At 48.6% G+C, this 20,220-nt stretch overlaps 1 protein-coding gene across 9 annotated transcripts in view; it reads right to left on the minus strand.

The window, feature by feature from the left end:
* Positions 1-19,866, minus strand: part of TMTC4 (transmembrane O-mannosyltransferase targeting cadherins 4) — a 69,703-nt gene extending 49,837 nt beyond the window's left edge. For 5 of the 9 annotated variants that reach the window (XM_019039873.4, XM_019039872.4, XM_055359442.2 and 2 more), the window contains exons 1-5: positions 19,740-19,866; positions 13,563-13,778; positions 9,271-9,386; positions 8,013-8,229; positions 1,414-1,501 (exon numbers count right to left, since the gene is read on the minus strand). In XM_019039873.4, the coding sequence (XP_018895418.4) occupies positions 1,414-1,501; positions 8,013-8,229; positions 9,271-9,386; positions 13,563-13,724 (583 nt within the window). In that variant the 5' untranslated portion in view covers positions 13,725-13,778; positions 19,740-19,866. Of the gene's footprint in view, positions 1-1,413; positions 1,502-8,012; positions 8,230-9,270; positions 9,387-13,562; positions 13,779-15,340; positions 15,706-19,739 lie in introns of those variants that run through there. The other 4 variants (XM_063697482.1, XM_063697483.1, XM_063697484.1 and 1 more) reach the window with 4 other exon arrangements.
* Between the last annotated feature and the right edge of the window lie 354 nt (positions 19,867-20,220).

The following is a 20,220-nucleotide window of genomic DNA, read 5'->3' on the forward strand; positions in this document are numbered from 1 at the left end:
CTTTAGAGTTGTCTTTGAGAACAGCCACAGCGCCTATTTTTTTTTTTTTTTTGAGACGGAGTGTCACTCTGTCACCCAGGCTGGAGTGCAGTGGCGCAATCTCGGCTCACTGCAGCCTCCGCCTCCCGGGTTCAAACGATTCTCCTGCCTCAGCCTCCCGAGTAGCTGGGACTACAGGCACATGCCACCACACCTGGCTAATTTTTGTACTTTTAGTAGAGATGGGGGTTTCACTATGTTGGCTACGCTGGTCTCGAACTCCTGACCTCAAGTGATCTGCTCACCTCGGCCTCCCAAAGTGCTGGGATTACAGGCGTGAGCCACTGCGCCGGGCCCACAACTCCTAATTTTAAATTTTCTTCAGGAAAAATATGATTTCTGATAAACTGTTATCTGTATCTGTAAATTCAGATTTAATTGCCAACTTTTGAAAAGGAAGAACCATTATCTGTAGTGAACGTTAACAGTGAGGTAGTGAAGGGACCCCTCCCTCCCAGTCCTGTTACTGATTCACTGTCTCATGAAGAGTCACACGATGGTGCTGAATTCATTATGGGGCCGGCCGATGCAACCTCGCCAGGTCTCTGGTGGCTGTGTCTCTTGGGAGATTTATAATCATCATAGGTGGGGAGACCCCTACCCCAGGAAGAGACTGAAGTGCATTATTGCTAAGTTGCAGGAAGAAAAGTTACCACCACCGTTCTCAATACTTGAAGGTGTTCTGCTCAGCTGTCCCCAAACTCTCTAATGTATCAGAAAACCGATGAGCGATGGGAAGAAGTGGTGCTTTTATCCAGGCATGATAAGGTAATAATAAAGGTAATAATAATAAAAGGGGGCAGGAGTGGTTGGGTGTAACCATGCCCTGAGTGGGCACTGGCACAGGCTAGGGCCACTGGGGTCACCTTTCTGCTGTGCCTTAGGGCAGTCGCAGGTGCTCCAAGACAGGGCCTGAGCCTGGGTTCAGTCTGGACAGGATGGGATGAAGGAGGGACAGTGTATGAAAAATCTCCCTGGCTCTTTCCAAGCCACCTTTGGAAGCTATGAAAGGATAGCTGGGCAATAAATACCTAGAACATCAAAACAGGACAGCCTGTCCTGGAATCGTTCGCAATCCTATAATTTTGCAGGAAATAAAATGGCAAGACTCAATCGTGCTGCTGCTTCTGTTCTTGGTCTCAATACCTAATAGGATAGGCCACAGTGTGAACACCAGTGTCAGAGCTTTGCATTATGGAAAAAGCAATGGCACAAATAGACATACACATCTAAAGAGAGTTTATGCACCCTCTGGCCCAGATCCCCTCAGAGTGACACATTCACATAGATGGATTCTTTCCCGTGTGTTAAGACACTGCTCAACAGGACAAAAACATGAAGGTGGAAAATTAAGAAGGCAAACGGAATGCTTACTTTCTCTAAATGCTTTACAGTAGCCAAGGAAAGATAACAAGAAGAACAGGGCACACAGGAGGTCTGCACGGCCGACAACACCAGCAACCTTAAAAAAGGGGGAAGAAAACAAAGAATTACATAAAACACATTTAAGGAAATCCTAAACTTAGGAGACATAACTTTTTTTTTTTTTTTTTTTTTGCGCGACAGGGTCTCACTCTGCCACCCAGGCTGGAGTGCAGCAGTGTGGTCTTGGCTCACTGTAGCCTCAACCCCCCTGGGCTCAAGCAATTCTCCCATCTCAGCCTCCTAAGTAGCTGGGAGCAGAGGCGCACACCACCACAGCTGGTTAATGTTTGTATTTTTTGTAGAGACGGGGTTTCACCATGTTGCCCAGACTGGTCCTGAACTCCTGGGCTCAAGTGATCCACCCACCTCTGCTTCTCAAAGTGGTGGGATTACAGGTGTGAGCCACCGTGCCTAGCCAAAACCAAATTCTTTAGACATATAAAACAAGAAACTTCCTAGACTCTGCCACCTATTAAAATAAATACACGATGTAGCTGTGCAATAGCACTTGGTGTTATCTTACAATCAGTTCTCTCCTCCCTTTTGGGTGTAGGACTTGACTTAACTGCTTCAAGAGAACACTGGATTGGTTTGAACCTGCTGCTAGCTATTCTGCCGGACACAGACGGCAATATGCATGTGCCGTAAAAGCTGTGTTCTTTAACACACAATACCCAAGAGCTCCAAAGACTTAGTCTTCTGAGGTCACAAAGTGGATTTTCAATTGGAAAATGTTATCAGCTCAAAGGTCATGATATTTAAAAAATAAAATGTGATTGGAAACATGAAGGACATAAAGGTGTGAGAGAAGTGTGAAAAGCCATCCTGCCGATAGAAAAAGACACAGGAGTAATCCTTCAAAGCTGCCTCTGCTCTTTTTTCTTCCCTTCAGACCAAACTGATTAAGTGGGTTAACCTGGAAAGCTGAATGCTTCAAGAGTGATTAACAACTAGGATGAGAACAGAATACAATTTCTGCCATTTCTTTCCCACATTTTCCACATGGTGACTCTGCCCTTCCTTCCCTCAGTGAGAATGAAGCAATATCAACTATGTGTTTCTTTCTTCAGGCTGATTATTCCAGTAACTGTTCTCCCAATGTTGTACGGTGATGAAAGACACAGAATTCCCCCCAGGGGTACTGGACTAGTTTAGGTGGGATTCTTTACTAACTGGCACCTGAATGTGACATGAACCAAAGCTTCTGCTGTGATTGTCCAGGTATCGCTTTAAAGGCTGGTAGGTTAATCCCTTCCCAAAGGATGGGGGTGTGATATATGAGCTGCAGAATAAAGGACTCTTCTATAAATCAAGATAAGAAAATATACACTGACTACGAAATTACTATATTTACATATGATTCTCAAGTTCATGTGCAGTCAATAGCTGAAACAGGATGTCTTTTAGGAGCAGATTCCCCTACATCGGTTATACATGAAATGCCAAGGACCATTCGTCACTGTAACTGTGACCTCCTGATGGTTGGTACGTGGCAGCCCGTGGTGTCAGGTGATGGCTGGGAAAATTGAATAAGCTGATAAATCCACCCAGTGAACACCACACACACACAAACACTACCGAGAAGGAAGCCAGGGACAAAACAAAGGCTTAACAGATCTGGAACAAGTATGCCAGTATGCTGGAGGGGAACAATCCAATTGCTTTATGAATGAAATGAATATGCAATGAGCGCTCTGGAATACTCAGGGCTGGAAACTCACTCCATCAGGGACACAGTAAAATAGTCAGAGATGCAGCCACACAGAATAGAGCCTGGTACAGGGTGGGTGCAGCTCACTATGAGTTCCCTGGTGGGTCCTATGGGGTATGTCTATGAACAGGAGTAGCAGAAAGGCAAAGGACAAAGGACGCAGAAGCTCAGGTATCATCTCCGCAGCCCCGGGTGAGTGAGGAGGCAGCTGGTGCATCCTGGCTTTGTGGTCCTCACGCCAGGAGGACATGAGAGGAGACAGGAGCATCTCAGAGCTGTGACTATCTACGGCACCTCAGGATGGACTGGAATCCCAACCCTTTAGAGAAGAGAAAGCAATAAAAGCCAATCCAGACAAGCCTGTCCGAAGGGGACCACAGAGAACAGGGTCACAGGAAACAGGGGGAGCAGGTGTCAGAGACCAAGGGGAAGTGAGGTGAATGAGGGGGAAGGAAGTGGTTTGGAAAAATACTAGGCCTAGGGGCCAGGAGGGCCAGGCTGCCTAAACCACTTGCTATCTGGGTGGCTAGCGTAGATTTGAAGAATCACCAAAAATGAAATTTAAACATCAAAAGCTTATTTTTACAGAAATGTTTCTTTCTGCTAATTGCTGAAGACCATCCCACGACTTTGAGCAATGTACATTATGTTCCTTGACATAAAGAAAAACAAAATTTTTAAAGTATGGGAAGTGTTTTAAAGCAAAAGAGCATTTAGTATTTACAATGAATTTTTTTGGCATAGTAATTAAGAGAGATTTCACTAAAAGAATGTTAAAGAACTACCCAAGGAGAGGGACTGTATCCAATCACTGTTTGAGAATGTACATAAGCAAGAAAACATTTTCTTTTCCTTTTCTGATATTTGCATAATATGTATTTTTAGGCAAACTTTTCTACAAAGGCTATTTTTTTCTCACAAATACTGTGAAACACTCAGAGTTTTCTGGAGAAATCACTGCAATCCCTCTGAATCCATAAAGCAGGCAGCACCATTGTTTCCCCAGTAGGTACAATTTGCGTGGCGGCCATGAAAAGGAATTAGGGGGATGGGGAAGGTTTCACCTCCCGATTCCTTGTGGGTTAAAGTCTGGGTTCATTAGACAGACAGAACTCTTTTCAAACATTTTGTTTAATTTTTTACTTCTAGAGACAGGGTCTCACTCTGTTTTCCAGGCTGGAGTGCACTGGTGTGATCATAGCTCACTGCAGCCTCAAACTCCTGGGCTTGGGCAGTCCTCCTGCCTCAGCTTCCCAAGTAGCTGGGACTCCAGGCATGCGCCACCACACCTGGCTACAGGCAGAACTCTTAAGGGGGCCTGAGCTTCTCTCCTTGATGTTGGAATTCAGACAAAGTGAAATCTTCCCCAACACTTTGAGGAAAACAAAAAGGAAAGCCCACAGAAGCCACTTCTGTCCTCAGGGAAGCGCTGGGGTCCTCCTGCTAATGGCCACACAGAGCTGAAAAGCCATCAGCAGACCAGGGGCTGTGTGGCCCTCCCAGGCTCTCCTCCCTGCAGTAGGGACTGGCCTGTCAGAGGGTTTGGGTGTCTACAAACCACTTGAAGCAATGTGCGGTGGTTCATTAGAAAAACAGAGACATTCCATGAGTTGAGGAGCACAAAACACCGACTGCAATTACAGCATCACCAAGCAGAGGCCAGGAGGGGGCAAGACTGTGAGGTGCCCAAGTCATCCCCATTTGCCCGGCTGTTGTTGCTTTAAAATGGAAAATCCCCAGTCCCAGAACCCTCTCAATCTCAGGCACACTAGATGGCTGATCACCCTAGAAGACTGGAAAATTCAGGTGCTTATTTGCAGTGGGAAAAATCATTTTCAGTGTGAAATGCTGGAGAGTGGTAAAGACCTAAAACATATTAACATAAATGTTAATATAAAGAAATTCATGTTAGGCCAGGTGCAGTGGCTCACACCTGTAATCCCAGCGCTTTGGGAGGCTGAGGCAGGTGGATCACTTGGGGCCAAGAGTTTGACACCAGCCTGTCCATCATGGTGAAACCCCATCTCTACTAAGAATACAAAAATTAACCGGATGTGGTGGTGCACGCCTGTAGTCCTAGCTACTTGGGAGGCAGAGGTAGGAGAATCACTTGAACCTGGGAGGTGGGGGTTGCAGTGAGCCAAGATTGTGCCACCGCACTCCAGCCCGGGTGACAGAGTGAGACTGTGTATCAGAAAAAAAAAAAAAAAAAAAGAAAAGAAAAGAAAAAAAAAAAGAAATTCATGTCACTAAAACTGCAGGAGCCTATACTGCTATTACTGTCTCCTAATAAATGTACACTGAGACAAATGGGGTAAACTGAGGCAGTTTACTAACCAAATCCCCATTGTCCTCATCCCACAGGGATCAATGTGGCTGGGGCTGCTGTGCCCAAGGCCAGCATTCAGGCCGCTGGCCCAGCCAGTCAGAAAGTGGGGCTGGCTCCTCGGTGTTGGTCAGCACCTGGGAGGAGCTCGCCTGCCACCCATTTCCTTGGGTGTTCCACTCTTTGCATGTTTTTAAAGCTGGATTTTTTTTTTTTTTTAAGACAGAGTCTTGCTCTGTCGCCCAGGCTGGAGTGCAGTGGCATGGTCTTGGTTCACTGCAGCCTCTGCCTCCTGGGTTCGAGTGATTCTCCTGCCTCACCCTCCCGAGTAGCTGGGACTACAGGGGCATACCACCATGCCCGGCTCATTTTTGTATTTTTAGTAGAGACGGTTTTTCGCTATGTTGGCCAGGCTGGTTTGGAACTCCTGACCTCAAGTGATCCACCTGCTTCGGCCTCCCAAAGTGCTGTGATTACGGGTGTGAGCCACTGCACCTGGCCTAAAGCTGGAATTTTTAACTGCAGGGTAGGAGATAACAGGGGAATGCAGACAGAAGGAAACTGAATACTATCTGCAGAAACGCTGAAAGGTAAATGTACAAAATATCTGTCTTACAATGCTAACTCTTAATTATCCACAAGTATTTCTTCAAATCTGAGTTTGAATGGATGTCATGGTGGGGAGGGGAAGAGAGAAAGAGGTTTTTCAAATGCTCCCTTTTCTCCTAGAGCTAGTCTGCCTCAGTTTCCTTTTAACCATCTGGAATGTAGACTTTCAAGATTACCATGTTCCCAGGTTGCATTTACCTGGAATGTGCGTGTGTGTGAGAGAGAATGTGTGCGTGTGAGTGTGTATGTGTGTGTAAGCACATTCAGTTATACTTGTTGGCACTTGAAACCTTTTTATAAATCAACTTCTGAATATTTAAAATGAGAATTTTAGAAAACTTTCCTTGGCTAATAATTCAAGTATTTCATTTTGCTTTTAAGATCATGCTGAATTAGACGAGAAGAAAGACAGAATCAGTACTTCTCCAGTGAATCCCTCTCTTCCAGTCCCTTATTCAGGATCAATGGCTGCACTATATCTGGGTCCCAGAGAGAACTCAGATCGAAACAAAGTCTAATTCAGTCACAGTTATGTATAAAGAGCTTATAACTAAATTTTTACACAGCAGTCCGCAGCCTATCCAGCCCTTAACATTCTCTGAATTTGCTGAGGTAAAAAACAAAGATTTAAAAAGATATCAGGAGGAGGGTGTGATAACAACTGCACAACACTCTTGATACTGAAGAATAGACAATTTAATAAAGTCAGATGCTAAAAACAGGACGTCTGCTCAGCATCTTGAAACTTCAAGAAGCAACATGCAATTGGTTAAATGTAGATATTTCAATCCCTAAGAAACGAGAAGTCTACTGTGAGGGAAGTAATAAAGCGTATGTGATTATTTTAGGCACTTCGTGCTCACAGAACGAATGACTCCAGTCAAATCTTGTCCCTCAGCAAACACGCTGCCTTTTGCATTTTCAAAGGGTCCACATGGTGGTGCAGGGGGCGGTTCCTGACAACTTCACAAATGCCTAGTGAAATCCCAGCCCCGCCTATTCCAAATACACAGAGGCAGCGTGATGGGATGGAGACGCAGCCTCCAGGCCTCCACTGAGGAGATGCTGATGTACTTGGTATTGAACTGGAAAGCGGTGCCGGTACTCTGCTGGGGAGCTGCTGGTGAAGTCTCTCCACCCTCCTCCACCTCACCCTGTGTGATCCTCTCCCCCAGGTGATCAGGGTGAGGTGGAGGAGGGTGGAGAGACCTCACCAGCAGCTCCCCAGCAGGGTGCGGGCACCGCTTTCCAGTCCAATACCAAGTACATCAGCATCTCCTCAGTGGAGGCCTGGGAAGCCCAGAATTTAAGTCCTGCCCGACATCCACTTGCTCCTCACCCTGGATAAATTTTTATCCTGCCAGGCCGTTCCCTCATCCCTAAAGTGGAACTGTTGTACTAGCCCAGCTGATGTCACAGCGTTTTCATAACAAGCATGTTAAGTCTAAGAAAGGATTTTATAAATCACAAAGCTGTCAGCGAACACAGAAACACTGCATCAGACCCTCCACTGAAGAACAGTTCTTAGCCTCTGAACTTTAGACCCCGAAGTCCGGCAATATTTAACATCCGTGCCTTCACAGCTGGTGTTATCCTAGAAGCTAAACAGAAAGTATCACCAGAGATCACAACATACCTTATCACACAGTCTCCACCAATATGGTGCTCTGCATTTTTTTTTCACAAGAGATGTCTCTGCCCCAGACAGAATTGTTTCAAATGTCTGGCAGGGTATTTATGTAGTGTCCTTTCTATTTCTAGAGTATATTGTGGAGTAGACTTTCTCCAGCTCTGGAACCAAGATGGGTACATAAAGGGAGCCTGTTTTAGGAAACCAGGCGACATGGGGGTGTCATATCACTTCTCACATGCATACAGATGCCTCAGGCAGACGACACTTACACACTCGGTGTGCACAGGATGGACAGCAAACAGCAGCGCGGCCAGCAGGGACGCCCTGGGGGCGAGGTGCAGCCTCCGGCCTTTACTGGTGTACTGCAGGCCGCCAAACAGAACCGAGAAGACGTCCACCATGAGGACAGAGATGCCACTGTGCAGGAGGATGTTGACCATGTGAAAGCCCACGGGGTGGAAGCCTCCCGAGAGGTAGTAGTTAATCCTGCAGAAACACAGGGTGTTCAGGGTACACGCGCAGCGGCATGCGGCAAGAAATGGCAAAGGTCTGGAGGAGAAGGCTTGTGTGTGGAAATATTAAAAGGAGAAGCGGAAGACTTCGTGCCAGCTTGATAAAAATAGCATCAAGATAAATAATGCCTGTCGAGCTAAGAAGGTTGTGGAAAAGGTGGGAATGTAATTAACTACAGGGAAAAACGGATGAAACATATGTGTCCAAGGGGAGTGGCGCTGAAGCAATTTGCAGAGGAAAATCGAAAGGAAAGCTAGACGATGTTTTAAGTGCAGAAGGGGCAAGGCTGCAATCCAAGAAGATATAATATTCCACACACTACTCATGGTTACCCCCTAGGGACCTGGATTTAAGATAGTCTTATAACTTGCTTATCCTCCAAAAAAAGGGCTCCTTATCAGTATGCCCACCAGCCTTCCCCCAACGAAACACCCTCCGCTGGCAGGGATTCCTATTCTGACTGCTTCTCAGCTGCTGGTGGTTCCAATTCATCACTCCCATGCTCCTGTGGGACGTCTACTCACAAGTGTTTAAATGCACCCGACAAGCAGGTATGGACGAGAACCTTTGTGAGGTAAATGCATCTATTCAGTGCAAGTGGCTCCCTGATTAACGGAGGGGGGATTGTTTTTAAGCAGCATATTGCTTTTGCATATTGACTTGGTAACAGTAGGAAGATTTATACCTTATTTATTTCTGTAGTGAAAAAAATCAGTTTCATCAGAGGCCCCATGACGCTTTCACTCATATTATTCCATTGGTGTTAACCAGCAAAGGGTCAAACCTCCAAGAACTGAGAAAAATATGAAACACCACCAACGTGCATGTCATCCTTCACAGGGGCCACGCTGGCCTTCTCTGCACCTAGAGACCCATGTATATGAGCAGCTCAGACCCCACCTGGAGCCACTGACTAGACTCCTGAATGCTGAGAACCTGGTGACACACACCTGTATCCAATGTCACACACAAGCTGGGAGTGACCTTCCCAGGCCCTTCAATGTCACAGCTTACCTGAAAGTCAGGACGGTGAGAGGCCGGTAGGACTTGTGGCTGGTGTTGCTGCTCAGTCTACTGCCCCAGAAGTCATGGTGCCACAGGTCCCCAAGGGGCGTTTCTGCTTGGAGGTCCTGCAGGGTCACAAAGGGGATGTTCTGGAGAAGGGTCTCCCATCAGCCCTAAGCCAAGCTCCTCCATCTCTCACCTGGGATGCAGTCAGGCCTCCTAGCGGGGATGCTGTGCCCAACATGTTCTCTATGTTGATATCTCGAAATACACATGGGCTCACCCCACCAGGCTTCAAACACCGATCAGCTTTCACCCTCCTGGGACATAGCTGATATGCCGAAGGGGCTGTTGCAGACCCTGGCTTCCCCCGAACTCTGCAGGCCCATAGCTCTGGCGCTGTGCTTCTGCCAGCTCCCAACCCAGAGGCTCTGCACGTGCGGGTCACCCCTGGACAGTCACCCTCAACTCTTCACGGCTCAACTCCTTCCGCCATTCATCTCCCAGCTGCCCGGCTCTGCCCTTCCTGAGCTGATCCCATCCCTCTTCCATAGGCCTCTGGACATCTCACCCTGTCAAGCAATGCGTGGCACCCTGGTGACTTACAGTCACATGACTATTTGTCTGTGCCACTAGACTGGGCTCCATGAGGACTGGGCCACATCTGGGTTTGCTGGCTGTATACAGAAGGTGCTTAATACGTGTCAAATAAGTGGACCACACAGCTAAATAAGATCACTATTAACCTCTCATATCTACTAAATAAGGTAACTTACCAAAATGTCCCAGTTAAGTATGGATAAACATATTTTTTTAAGTTTCCATTTTTGATCATGAGCTAAGCAGACTATGAAATCAGAAAAAAAAACTTAATTTTTCCAGACAAAAATCACTAAATATTAAAAAAAACACTGTACCGCTCTTACTGCTGAGATAATTTGGTACTATACTACAGATGCTTAAAAATGCATTGTTTTACATTCAAAAGATGAAAGTAGATGGCTTAAATTGTGTCTAATGAGAAGAGAGGCAAACAAGGCACTGTGGTGGAGTAAGTAAGAAAAATGACAGATTAACTTTCTCTTTAAAGCATAATTAAACAGGAGTGTTTTAGGGACTAGAAATTACAACATGCTCATCATTTCCCCGGGTTGTCCGTCAAGATTCTTCATCGCAGTAACCAAACTCTGATTAATTTAGGAATTCTTCAAAGGGGAGTTTGCAGCTCACAGACCCTCCTGTGGCCTGGAAAGCCAGGGCAGGGCCACGTGGCAGGAGCAAAACCACAAATCATGCTCCGGGCACCTCGCAGAGACTGCCCGGCTGCCTCTGGGCCCCCACCTCGCGTGACCAGTTCCTGACTCCAATAGGTGGGCGCATCTGATGGGACAGCCCGTCTGTACCAGCTCCCTAATCAAATCATCTTCTGAGCATCTAAGAATGCCCCAAACAGAAATGGGTCAAATGATGGGTGGCCCCAAAGAGCAACAAAGGTCCACACCCACCATGCGACTCAGCACTTGCGACTTAAGTGCTTGCTGACTCAAAGGGAAAGGCTTGAAAAGAGGTGACAGATGCAAAGCTGGTCACTGATGTCCACTGTTAAGGGTGACATTTGCTTCCATGGGGATCGGCTTCAGATGCCAGGAGCACACTGACCACTCCCCAAGAGCAGGTTAGAGATTCTGTGAAGGTCATGTGAGGCACCTGCTCCCTTCGCTGACTCAGTGACAAGCCTGGAAGCCTACCTTCTTCTACACTCTTACAGAAGTACCCGGTCAGCTGTGAAGGGCTTCGGCAGAGGATCTTTTCCTCCCTTTGAACAGGAAATGAACACCAACGAGGCTCTAAATATTTGATTAAGTGGAGCCTCCACAGCAGGGTGTGCTACAGAAAGAAAGGTCAATTCTTCCTCATAATGATTTATGGAAAAGATGTATTGTGTCTAAAATTCCCCCTAACTCCACTGTCTCAAAGAAGATCATCATCTCAAGGAACAAAAAAGGCAACTCCACACTGCAAGGAAGCATCTGGAAAACAGTCTCTAACATCACTAAAATCCAGTAACAGCCTGTTTCACATTACTGTAGGCACAGTGCCAATGAACGGAGGAGTGCCTTTCATTAACCAGGAAAAGAAAAAGGGAGGGCTAGCAAGTTAACAAAAGGGGCACAGTGTGATGCTCCCCAAAACACTGCCAAGACCATGCTCAGCCGAGCCACGAAATGGCTTCATCTGCCTCACCTCACAGAAGGAACGAGAATTACACCCAGACACCGGGGCCTCCACATACAACATGGCTCGTGTTTTTCTTCTTCCTGGCTGACCAACATTTTTCAACATAGTTTCTGAATTAACACTTTATATGTCTTCTGCTTTACACAAGTGAAAGAGTCAAGATATTCTCACCAAAATGAATAATGGAATTTAAATAATAAAACTGTATCTTTGTGAGAAAAGCAGTTCTGTGGCCATTAAGCCACCAATCTGTGCTGGGCATGGTGGCTTGCGCTTGTTATCCCAGCACTTTGGGAGGCCAAGGTGGGAGCATTGCTTCAGGCCAGGTGAGGTCAACCAGGCAACACAGTGAGACTCTGTCTCTACAAAAAAATTTTAAAAATCAGCTGGGCGTGGTGGTGCATGACTGTAATCTTAGCTACTCAGGAGGCTAAGATGGGAGGATGGCTTGAGCCCAGGCATCGGAGGCTGCAGTGAACTATGACTGCACCACTGCACTCCAGCCTGGGCAATAGAGTAAGACCTTGTCCCCGTCGTTAGTTCTTTTAAGCATGGTTTAAAAAAGAACTGAAACAGAATCATCTACAGTAACTGCTGAGTGAATCTGAGGAAAATTACAAATGAAGAACTTGAATTAAAAATAAATATTGGCCGGGTGTGGTGGCTCACACCTGTAATCCAGGAGGCAGATCATCTGAGGTCAGGAGTTCGAGACCAGCCTGGCCAACATGGTGAAACCCCATCTCTACTAAAAAATACAAAAATTAGCCAGGCATGGGATGCCTGTAGTCCCAGCTACTTGGGAGGCTGAGGCAGGAGAATTGCTTGAACCCCGGAGGCGGACGTTGTAGTGAGCCAAGATCGTGACACTGCGCTCCAGTCTGGGCAATAGAATGAGACTCTGTCTCAAAAACAACAACAACAACGAAAACCCATTAAAACATTAAAAATGATCTAGTGTGTGCCCTCAAAATGGAGATCAATTGCAATATTATATCACAAATAAAATATATGCAAATCAGTCATGTTGCCCCCATACAATACATGCTTGTCATACAGAGAGTTCTTCTCAACATTTTCAGCATGAAAATGACTTTATACTTATTTGGTAGAATCCATAACTTCAAATTTTTAAGAGCATCCAACAGTGTTACAAAGAGTTGCTCTAATTATATCTAGTAGGGAGCTAAATGTGTATATTCCTCTAAGTCTTCTTCACTGGCTAAGGAACACACATAAAATATCTTCTGAATAACAGATTGTTGAGAGGCTCTAACTTGTGCCATTTCCGAGTTCTTTCTCCTCTGGGCCTTGCCTGCCTCTGCATTTCTTGCTCTGGTTTTTAGCCTGCTTGAATCTTTTTCATCTTTTCCCACAAACCTCTTTCTTCTGCCCTAACTCCGGGTAGGGAGTGGAAAAAGATTACCATTTTTCCTGCACTGATACATAGCAACCACTGGTAAGCAAAATTGACTGGGATTCTGCAAGTTCAGCAACACCGAATCTCCAAACACGAAACAAGCAGGAACTGCAGCGCCCATGGGCAGCACATTCCTCCTGCCCCAGCAGCTGTCAGCAGGCTGTCCCGACAGTCTCGGAGAAGGACAAAGCGGCAGCCAGCTCCCTGCCTGCTGCTGAAGATGCACCTTCTGGCAGGTGATCACACCCGTCCATCACTGCAGCAAATGCGTGATGGGTTTTTTTTTTTTTTTTTTGAACAACTGTGGAAATGTTTCGCAAAATCTGGAATACTAAGTCTGCAACACCCTGCAATGCCCTTGCCTTGTAATCTTAGAATAACGGCCTCTTTGATCCATATGTGGACTGGAGCTCTTGAGGGGAGTGCCTGAGCTGAGGCAGGGGTTCAGAACCTTGGTGCCAGCAATAAGAAAGGCACTAAATCATGGAGGCGATGTTGAAAAGAGAGAAAAATCGAGAGCACCATCGGGGCCCAGGCCAATGCTTAACCTACATTCCACAGAGAACAATGCAACACATACTTAGATGATTATTGAGACACAGTTGGGCAGTTAAGTTTACCAGAAAAGAGTTGAGATACAAACCTTATTGTTAACAATAGCTTCTGAGTCATCAAAGACAAAGTCTCCATCATAGCTGCGTGCAAAACACACAATGGCAACCGATCCCACTACTAACTTAGCCCAGAATGGAGGAAGAACAGATGATGGAAGAATGTGATCCAAATCAGTGTCCAACACGGCCATTCTGAAAACTGCAGGTTGGTGGCTCCCGGCTCCAGCATTATGCTGGTTAGGAATCTGCAGGAAAAACAACACCGTATAAATATTCATCAACACTGGTAGGACCGTTTCTGCAGTGGGCACCGTGAGTAAGAGCTAGATAGTCATTTATGCTATGATTTTATAGGATGTGATCAGTAACAATTTGAAGCTGTGCTTCCCAAACTTTAGTGGGCAGAAAAGTCACATGGGACACATGCAGATTCCTGGGTCCGACCACAGGATCTATCAAATCAGATGCCCTTTGGTTTCTGATGCCGGAATATCGTTTAGAAATACGAATGTAATGGTATCCTCATCAACCCCACAAGGCAAATCATTTTTAATCGTCCTTGAACCAGTTTACAAAGCTTAAAAAAAAAGTTACCATCTTACCTCATCCAATCCAGAAAAATTAATAAATAGTCATTGTTGGGTTTTAGCACACCGTGTGTGGCGGGGGAGAGGGTCGTGTGTAAAACACAATCCTGCTTCTGAAAGAGCTTATGGTCTATTTGTAGCATTCAGGCACACAGGCCAGGGAGCTGAGACTCTGACACAGAGACAGGGGAGTCGAACAGAGAAATCCTAAGGCGGGGCACAGGATCGAGTGCTGGGTTCCTAGGCTACTGGCTCAACACAGAGGACAGATAGAGGAAATGACTGGTGGGGACAATATCTTGTCCCAGAAAAGGCTGAGCCATACAAAGGAAAGGAAGGGAGGCTATTCTGTGTGAGGATATGACCTTCAATCCTGGTGAAAGAGTCAAGATAAAAATATATCCTATTTTGAACTTTTCTTTCAAATGGGCATAATGTTTCTCGCCGGGGATGCCTGTGCCTCATCCTTGCCGTGCGTTAGTTGTGCGGTCCTGCGCACAACCCCTTTCCTCTCTGAGCCCACCCCCTGCGGCCCTCTGCAAAGCATCTTAACGCCCAGTGGTGAGTGGTGCCTAACAGCTTCCCGCCTTGGAATTCACCAAAACAAATCTCAACCTACCCCCAAACTCACACTTTCATCTGTCCCCATTCCCACCACATCCTGGACAGGTGCTTTCTTTGGATTTACCAGGATCAGGTTTGGGTAAGACTGCTCGGTTCTGACCTGGGGTACCTCTGGGCAACTTACTTGACCTCTCTGGGCCTGTTTCCTCAACACTAAAATGGGGATGGTAAGAGTGCCTACCTTCTAGAGTTGTCATGAGGGTTAAATAGGATTCTCAGCACTGCCTGGCTGTAATGAAGGCTCAGGGGAGGCCAGCTACTATTACTAATACTTTCTTCCAGAAGGCTGAAAGCAGAGGCACAGAATGATTTTCTGTGGGAAATCCCTTTTAGTATCTGGTTGATTGGTACCAAGGCTCCTGTCTTTACTAAGCGACCTGGACCCTGTTCTTTTCCTGCTGAGATGAAAGAGAATTCCAGCCCCCTGATTGGGAAGGCAGTTTGGATGTATTCGTTTCTGGATCTCTAAGTGGATACCCCAGATTATGGAATCAATAAGAAGCCAGCCAAACAGGCCACCTGAAGTCACAGGCATCTTTCTATAGCCTTCTGTCTGAGTGAAGATGGAGACAGATCCAACAGGCAACGGGACACACCATTCCATGGTGATGCTGTCCCCTTCCAGGGGCCAGAAGGAGGCTCAGATTTACAATCTAGAGATGAAACAGGCCGCAACTCTTCCACCACTTCTCTCTCGAGCCTCACAGCCTGGCATACGGCATGCTCTCAGCAAGTGCTGGGGGAATACTGCAGCTACTTTTCTTTTCCAGTCAAAGGATAAACCACTTCTCGAATCTAAATTACAACTGCAAACACAACACAGGTTAGCACACAGGCCCCAACCTCTATGCTTACATTTCAGCTAAAGAAATTACTCCTGCTACTTAAAAAACAACAAATCAAGGCTGGTTGCAATGGCTCACGCCTGTAATCCCAGCACTTTGGGAGGCCGAGGCCGGTGGATGGCTTGAGCCCAGAGGTTCGAGACCAGCCTGGGCAACAAGGTGAAACCCCGTGTCTACAAAAAAAAATACAAAAATTAGCTGAGTGTGGAGGCGGCGCATGCCTGCAGTCCCAGCTACTCAGGAGACTGAGAGGTGCGAGTATTGCTTGAGCCCAGGAGTTCCAGGCTGCAGTGAGCTGAGATCACACCTCGGCTCTACAGCATGGGCAACAGAGTGAGACCCTGTCTCAAACAACAACAAAGCCCAACAAAGCCAAATACTGAATAGTTAGGAAGATACTATGATTTAACATGGGGAGAATAAGAAAATTTAGAAAACTAAATGTGAAGGAAAACAAATAATTTATAGCAATTTTAAATGCAAAATAGAGTCATGAGCTGACAAAAGGTCATGTAACCGGTTTTGACGTTATCTGTTTTATTGTTTCAATAGTGAATTTATTGGCTCATGCAATATATTTTTGGAGATGGCGTCTCGCTATGTTGCCCAGACTAGATTCAACTTTTGGGCACAAGTAATCCTCCTGCCTCGGTCTCCCAAGTAGCTGGGACTATAGGAGTGTGCCACTGAGCCTGGATATTATCTGCTTCAGGCCCAAATATTTGAAAATTATTTCACAAACGTTTGTCAAGGTTCAAATGGCCTTCTAAGTAGAATATTAAATCAGGAAATACTTTGTGCTCCTAAATTAGCGACTGTACCTCAGATTGCTTAGAACATAAACGTGTTCTAAGCAATATGTTCTAAGCATAATCATGTTCCAAGCCACAGCCCCAGGATATATAAGGCAGACTGTGGACCACACCATCAACGAGGTGCCCTGGTAGGAGGCCACGTCCAGACTCTTGGGAAGTCAAGTGGATGGCTGACTCAGTGGATCTCAGATGATCTCCTCCTCTGCTCTTGCAGGGACAGCAGGAAACCTGGCCTACCTCCAATGCCCCTGCTCCCACATCATTTCCCAGTTCTGGCTGGCTCTCCCCTCCTTGCTGTGACTCCCCTGCTTCTCTATCTCAGGGGGCTCCTTCTCCTTTCTCCAAGGCCTCCCACTTCTTTGCTGCCACTGAAAATACTCACAAATGCTCTTTTCTTTGAAGGGATTTACTGTTAACGTACATAGTGGAACAGTTTGGAAAATGCCTTTCACTAGCAAAAGCAAAAAAAAAAAAAAAAAAAAAAGCTACAATTTGTTAGAAAGCCAGGCAAAGTGATCAGTCTAGTCCAGTGGTTGAGACCAAAGGCTCTGGTGACGGACAAACCTGGACTTGCCGGCTGCACGACCCTGAACTGCTTAGTCTTTCTAAGAATCAATTTCCTCACTGGCACAACATAGTACCACCACTACTTTCTTCAGAAGGTGGTGGTAAGGATTAAAGGAGAAAATGTATGCAAACAACTAGTTCTCATTATTGTTAGATTTTGGAGAAATTAGCCGCTGCTTCCTAGTCCCTGACTGCCTGTCTCAGGCACACCCATGTTGCCAGTGTTTATTCCTGCAGATGGGCTGAGCACTAGGGCCAGCAGTAGCCCATCGGGTGACCTGGTGCGATTGAGAAAGGCGGACCCTTCTTTTGGGCAGACCCAGGGCACATGGCTTCCTTGGTCAGGTGTCTGGCACAAACTGTACAACCATGCACAGTGACCTTGTTCCCAACTCTCCTTCCTCCAACACTAAACGACTTCTGTTCCTCAATGACCTGAGCCAGGCCTGGCACTCAGTTAAAAGAAGCCCTGTCTGAGTAAGGTGGCAGAGACGGGGGACCACCCTCTCTACATCCCTTCCCCCTTTTTTTTGAACAGGGTTTCACTCTGCCACCCAGGCTGGAGTATAGTGGTATGATCATAGCTCACCACAGCTTCACCTTACTGGGCTCAAGGGACCCTTCCACCTCAGCCTCCCAAGTAGCTGGGACTATAGGCATATGCCACCATGCCTGGCTATTTTAAATATTTTTTTGTAGAGACAGGGTCTCACTATGTTGCCCAGGCTGGAATCAAACTCCTGGCTTCAAGCGATCCTCCTACCTCGGCCTTCCAAAGCATGGGGATTACAGGTGTGAACCACCGTGCCCGGCCTCCACCGTTTTTTACAGTCAGGACATGAAATAGGAAAGGATGCTCTGTTTTCTTCCAGATGGGCCCTAGGTTGAACTTTCTGGTCCCTCTTCTCCACATGATGTCCTGCCTGGGCTCCCTGGCTCCTCTGCCATAGCTGGATCGTTAGTCCACCTTATGAAGCAACAAAAAGAGAGACCCACTGTGGCCTCTGCTACAGGCCAAGCAGAGGGCACAACCCAGGAGGAATGAAGTCGGTGTTCTGCTCGCTACCTGACTCCTGCGACAGAATCAACTGGCCCCTCAACAGGGGCTGAATCTGGAACAAAGCAGAGGTCCCTTTATCCTACAATTTCTCAAACTTCTCCTATCGAGCCTCTGTTTTCAGGAGGTTAAAACAAATTAATCATCAGTGAGAAGGCCAAAAAGACCCCACACAGGGATCCCAGAAAAACAAATGTCATCCAGCTGTGAACCATGAGGACCCAATGACAGCTGACACGGCAGCCTGGACTGCAGTAAACAGAATGGCGAGACCAAACCTAAATGTTTCCCCTTGGAAAAATTAGCAGCAGCCACCTACAGAAGAATATTCCCCTCCACGCATCCAGGGGCCTGCTGACCTCTGCCCAGCCTTTCTACCTCATCTGTAACATTCAATCACATAGCCAGCCATCCTCTGCACGGTGAGAGGTGACAGCGCCTCTGGGAATCAGATTAGAGAACACAATCGTTTGTGACTCTGCATCCCTGGGCCTGGCAGTTTCCTGACTGATCAGACCCTGGGCCCCTCAAGGCAGGGGCGCGAGCCACCACCACCGCCCTCCTCCGTGCAGTGCTGAATACATGCTACTGAAGGCTAAGGTATCGTCCTGCTGTGACGGCCTTCCCATTTTATAGTTTAGTAGCGCACGAGGGCCATGGCTGCCTATAGCAAGAATGTGTGTGGTTTGATATTCACAGCTCCACTGTCCCAGAAAGTTTCCAGTTTGCTAGCTTGTAGCCATTTCCCCTATCTAGGTGCGCTGGCCGTGATTTTACCCCACTCCATCTGGGGCGCGCCCGGCGCAGACAGGACTGCAGAGAAAGGGGACAGGGAGGGGACCTAGTCAGTCCCTACTATAACTGTTTTTCAAGACATTCTCCCCATGCATTTGCTCTCCCGGGGAAAGAGCGAAGTGTGGGATGACTCATAGTGGCTAGATCGTTCCTCTAACTCCTCCCTTCTTTTGTGTGTGGTTTAAAAAAAAGAAAAACACACACGCAGCCCATAGCCACAACATCAACAAGACCAGAAGCCCCGCAGAGTTCGCAGGAGGTGAGCAGTGGCTGCGCCACCTGCTCGGCTTCCCCAAACTCCGAGCCCACGCCGGGAAGTGGCGGCTCGGTGGCCCCGGGCGCCCAGGCCGGTGGCCCCGCGCTCGCGCCGCTCCGCTCCGCAGCCGAGCGTGGAGTAGCAGGCGCTCGCGGCGCGGCGGGGGAGCCGCCGCGGAACCCAGGGCAGGCGGCCAAGCGGCCCGGCTGTGTCCAGCCATCGCCTGCGCCGCGGCCAGCTGGCGGCCAGGCGCGGGGCCCCGCGGCCAGATGGCCGCTCCGGGGACACGCCTCAGGCGCCGGGTGCGCCCGGGCCGAGGGAGCGCCGGCGCGGCTGTGCACGCAGGGGCTGGGGGCGGCGACCTCTGCCCGGGCGGAGGAGCTCAGGGGCCCGAGCGCGGCGCGGACAGGCGGGGCGCGCAGCCTCCACGCCGCGCCCTTTGTCCCATGTGCGGCTCACACAGGGGCCCGCGTCCCCCGTGACCCCGGCCCGGGCCGCAGCTCAGGTCCCGGAACCAACTCCTCCAGCAGCGCCGCTCTGGCCCGGGCCGCCGTGCGGGGCTCGGGACACGGCGGCAGCGGGGAACCCGCGCCCGCTCCGCGTCCAACTCCGCTAGCCCCGCGGCGCGCTCGGCCCTGCAGGGGCCGCCCCGCGCGTTACCTGCAAGGAGCCTGAGCCCCGGCCGCATCTCCCTCCCGGGTGCGGAAACTCTGGCGGCTCCAGGCGCTCGCCCGGACCTGGCAGGGGGAGGGGCCGCCCGCCGACCCCTCCCGCCGCGCACCCGACCCCCCCGCGCCGCGCCTCCCGCAGCTCCCCACGCGCGCGGGCGCCCCCCAGCACCAGTCTCGGCCCGCCCCCTCCGCCCGACCATTGGCTGCTGCTCCCGTCACTTTCAGGCCGCAGCCAAGTCCCTCCTCAGCTCATTGGCGGACGCGCCGGTGACGTCAGGCCAGGGGGCGCTAGTCGGCGGCGAAGGAGGTGCAGGGACAGACGGACCCAGCGGGAGAGGAGGAAGCCGGGTTGTGGGCGCGGAGCTGAGGCGGAGGCGGGGCCGGGGCGGGAAGGGGCGGCCCCAGCTGGGTCGGGCGAGGCTGGCTGCGGGAAACCGAGTGAGCCCTCGCTGTTCCTCCGGGGTCCGCGC

The sequence above is a fragment of the Gorilla gorilla genome, chromosome 14 (genome assembly GCF_029281585.2).
Source record: "Gorilla gorilla gorilla isolate KB3781 chromosome 14, NHGRI_mGorGor1-v2.1_pri, whole genome shotgun sequence".
In the NCBI taxonomy this organism is placed as follows: Eukaryota; Metazoa; Chordata; class Mammalia; order Primates; family Hominidae; genus Gorilla; species Gorilla gorilla.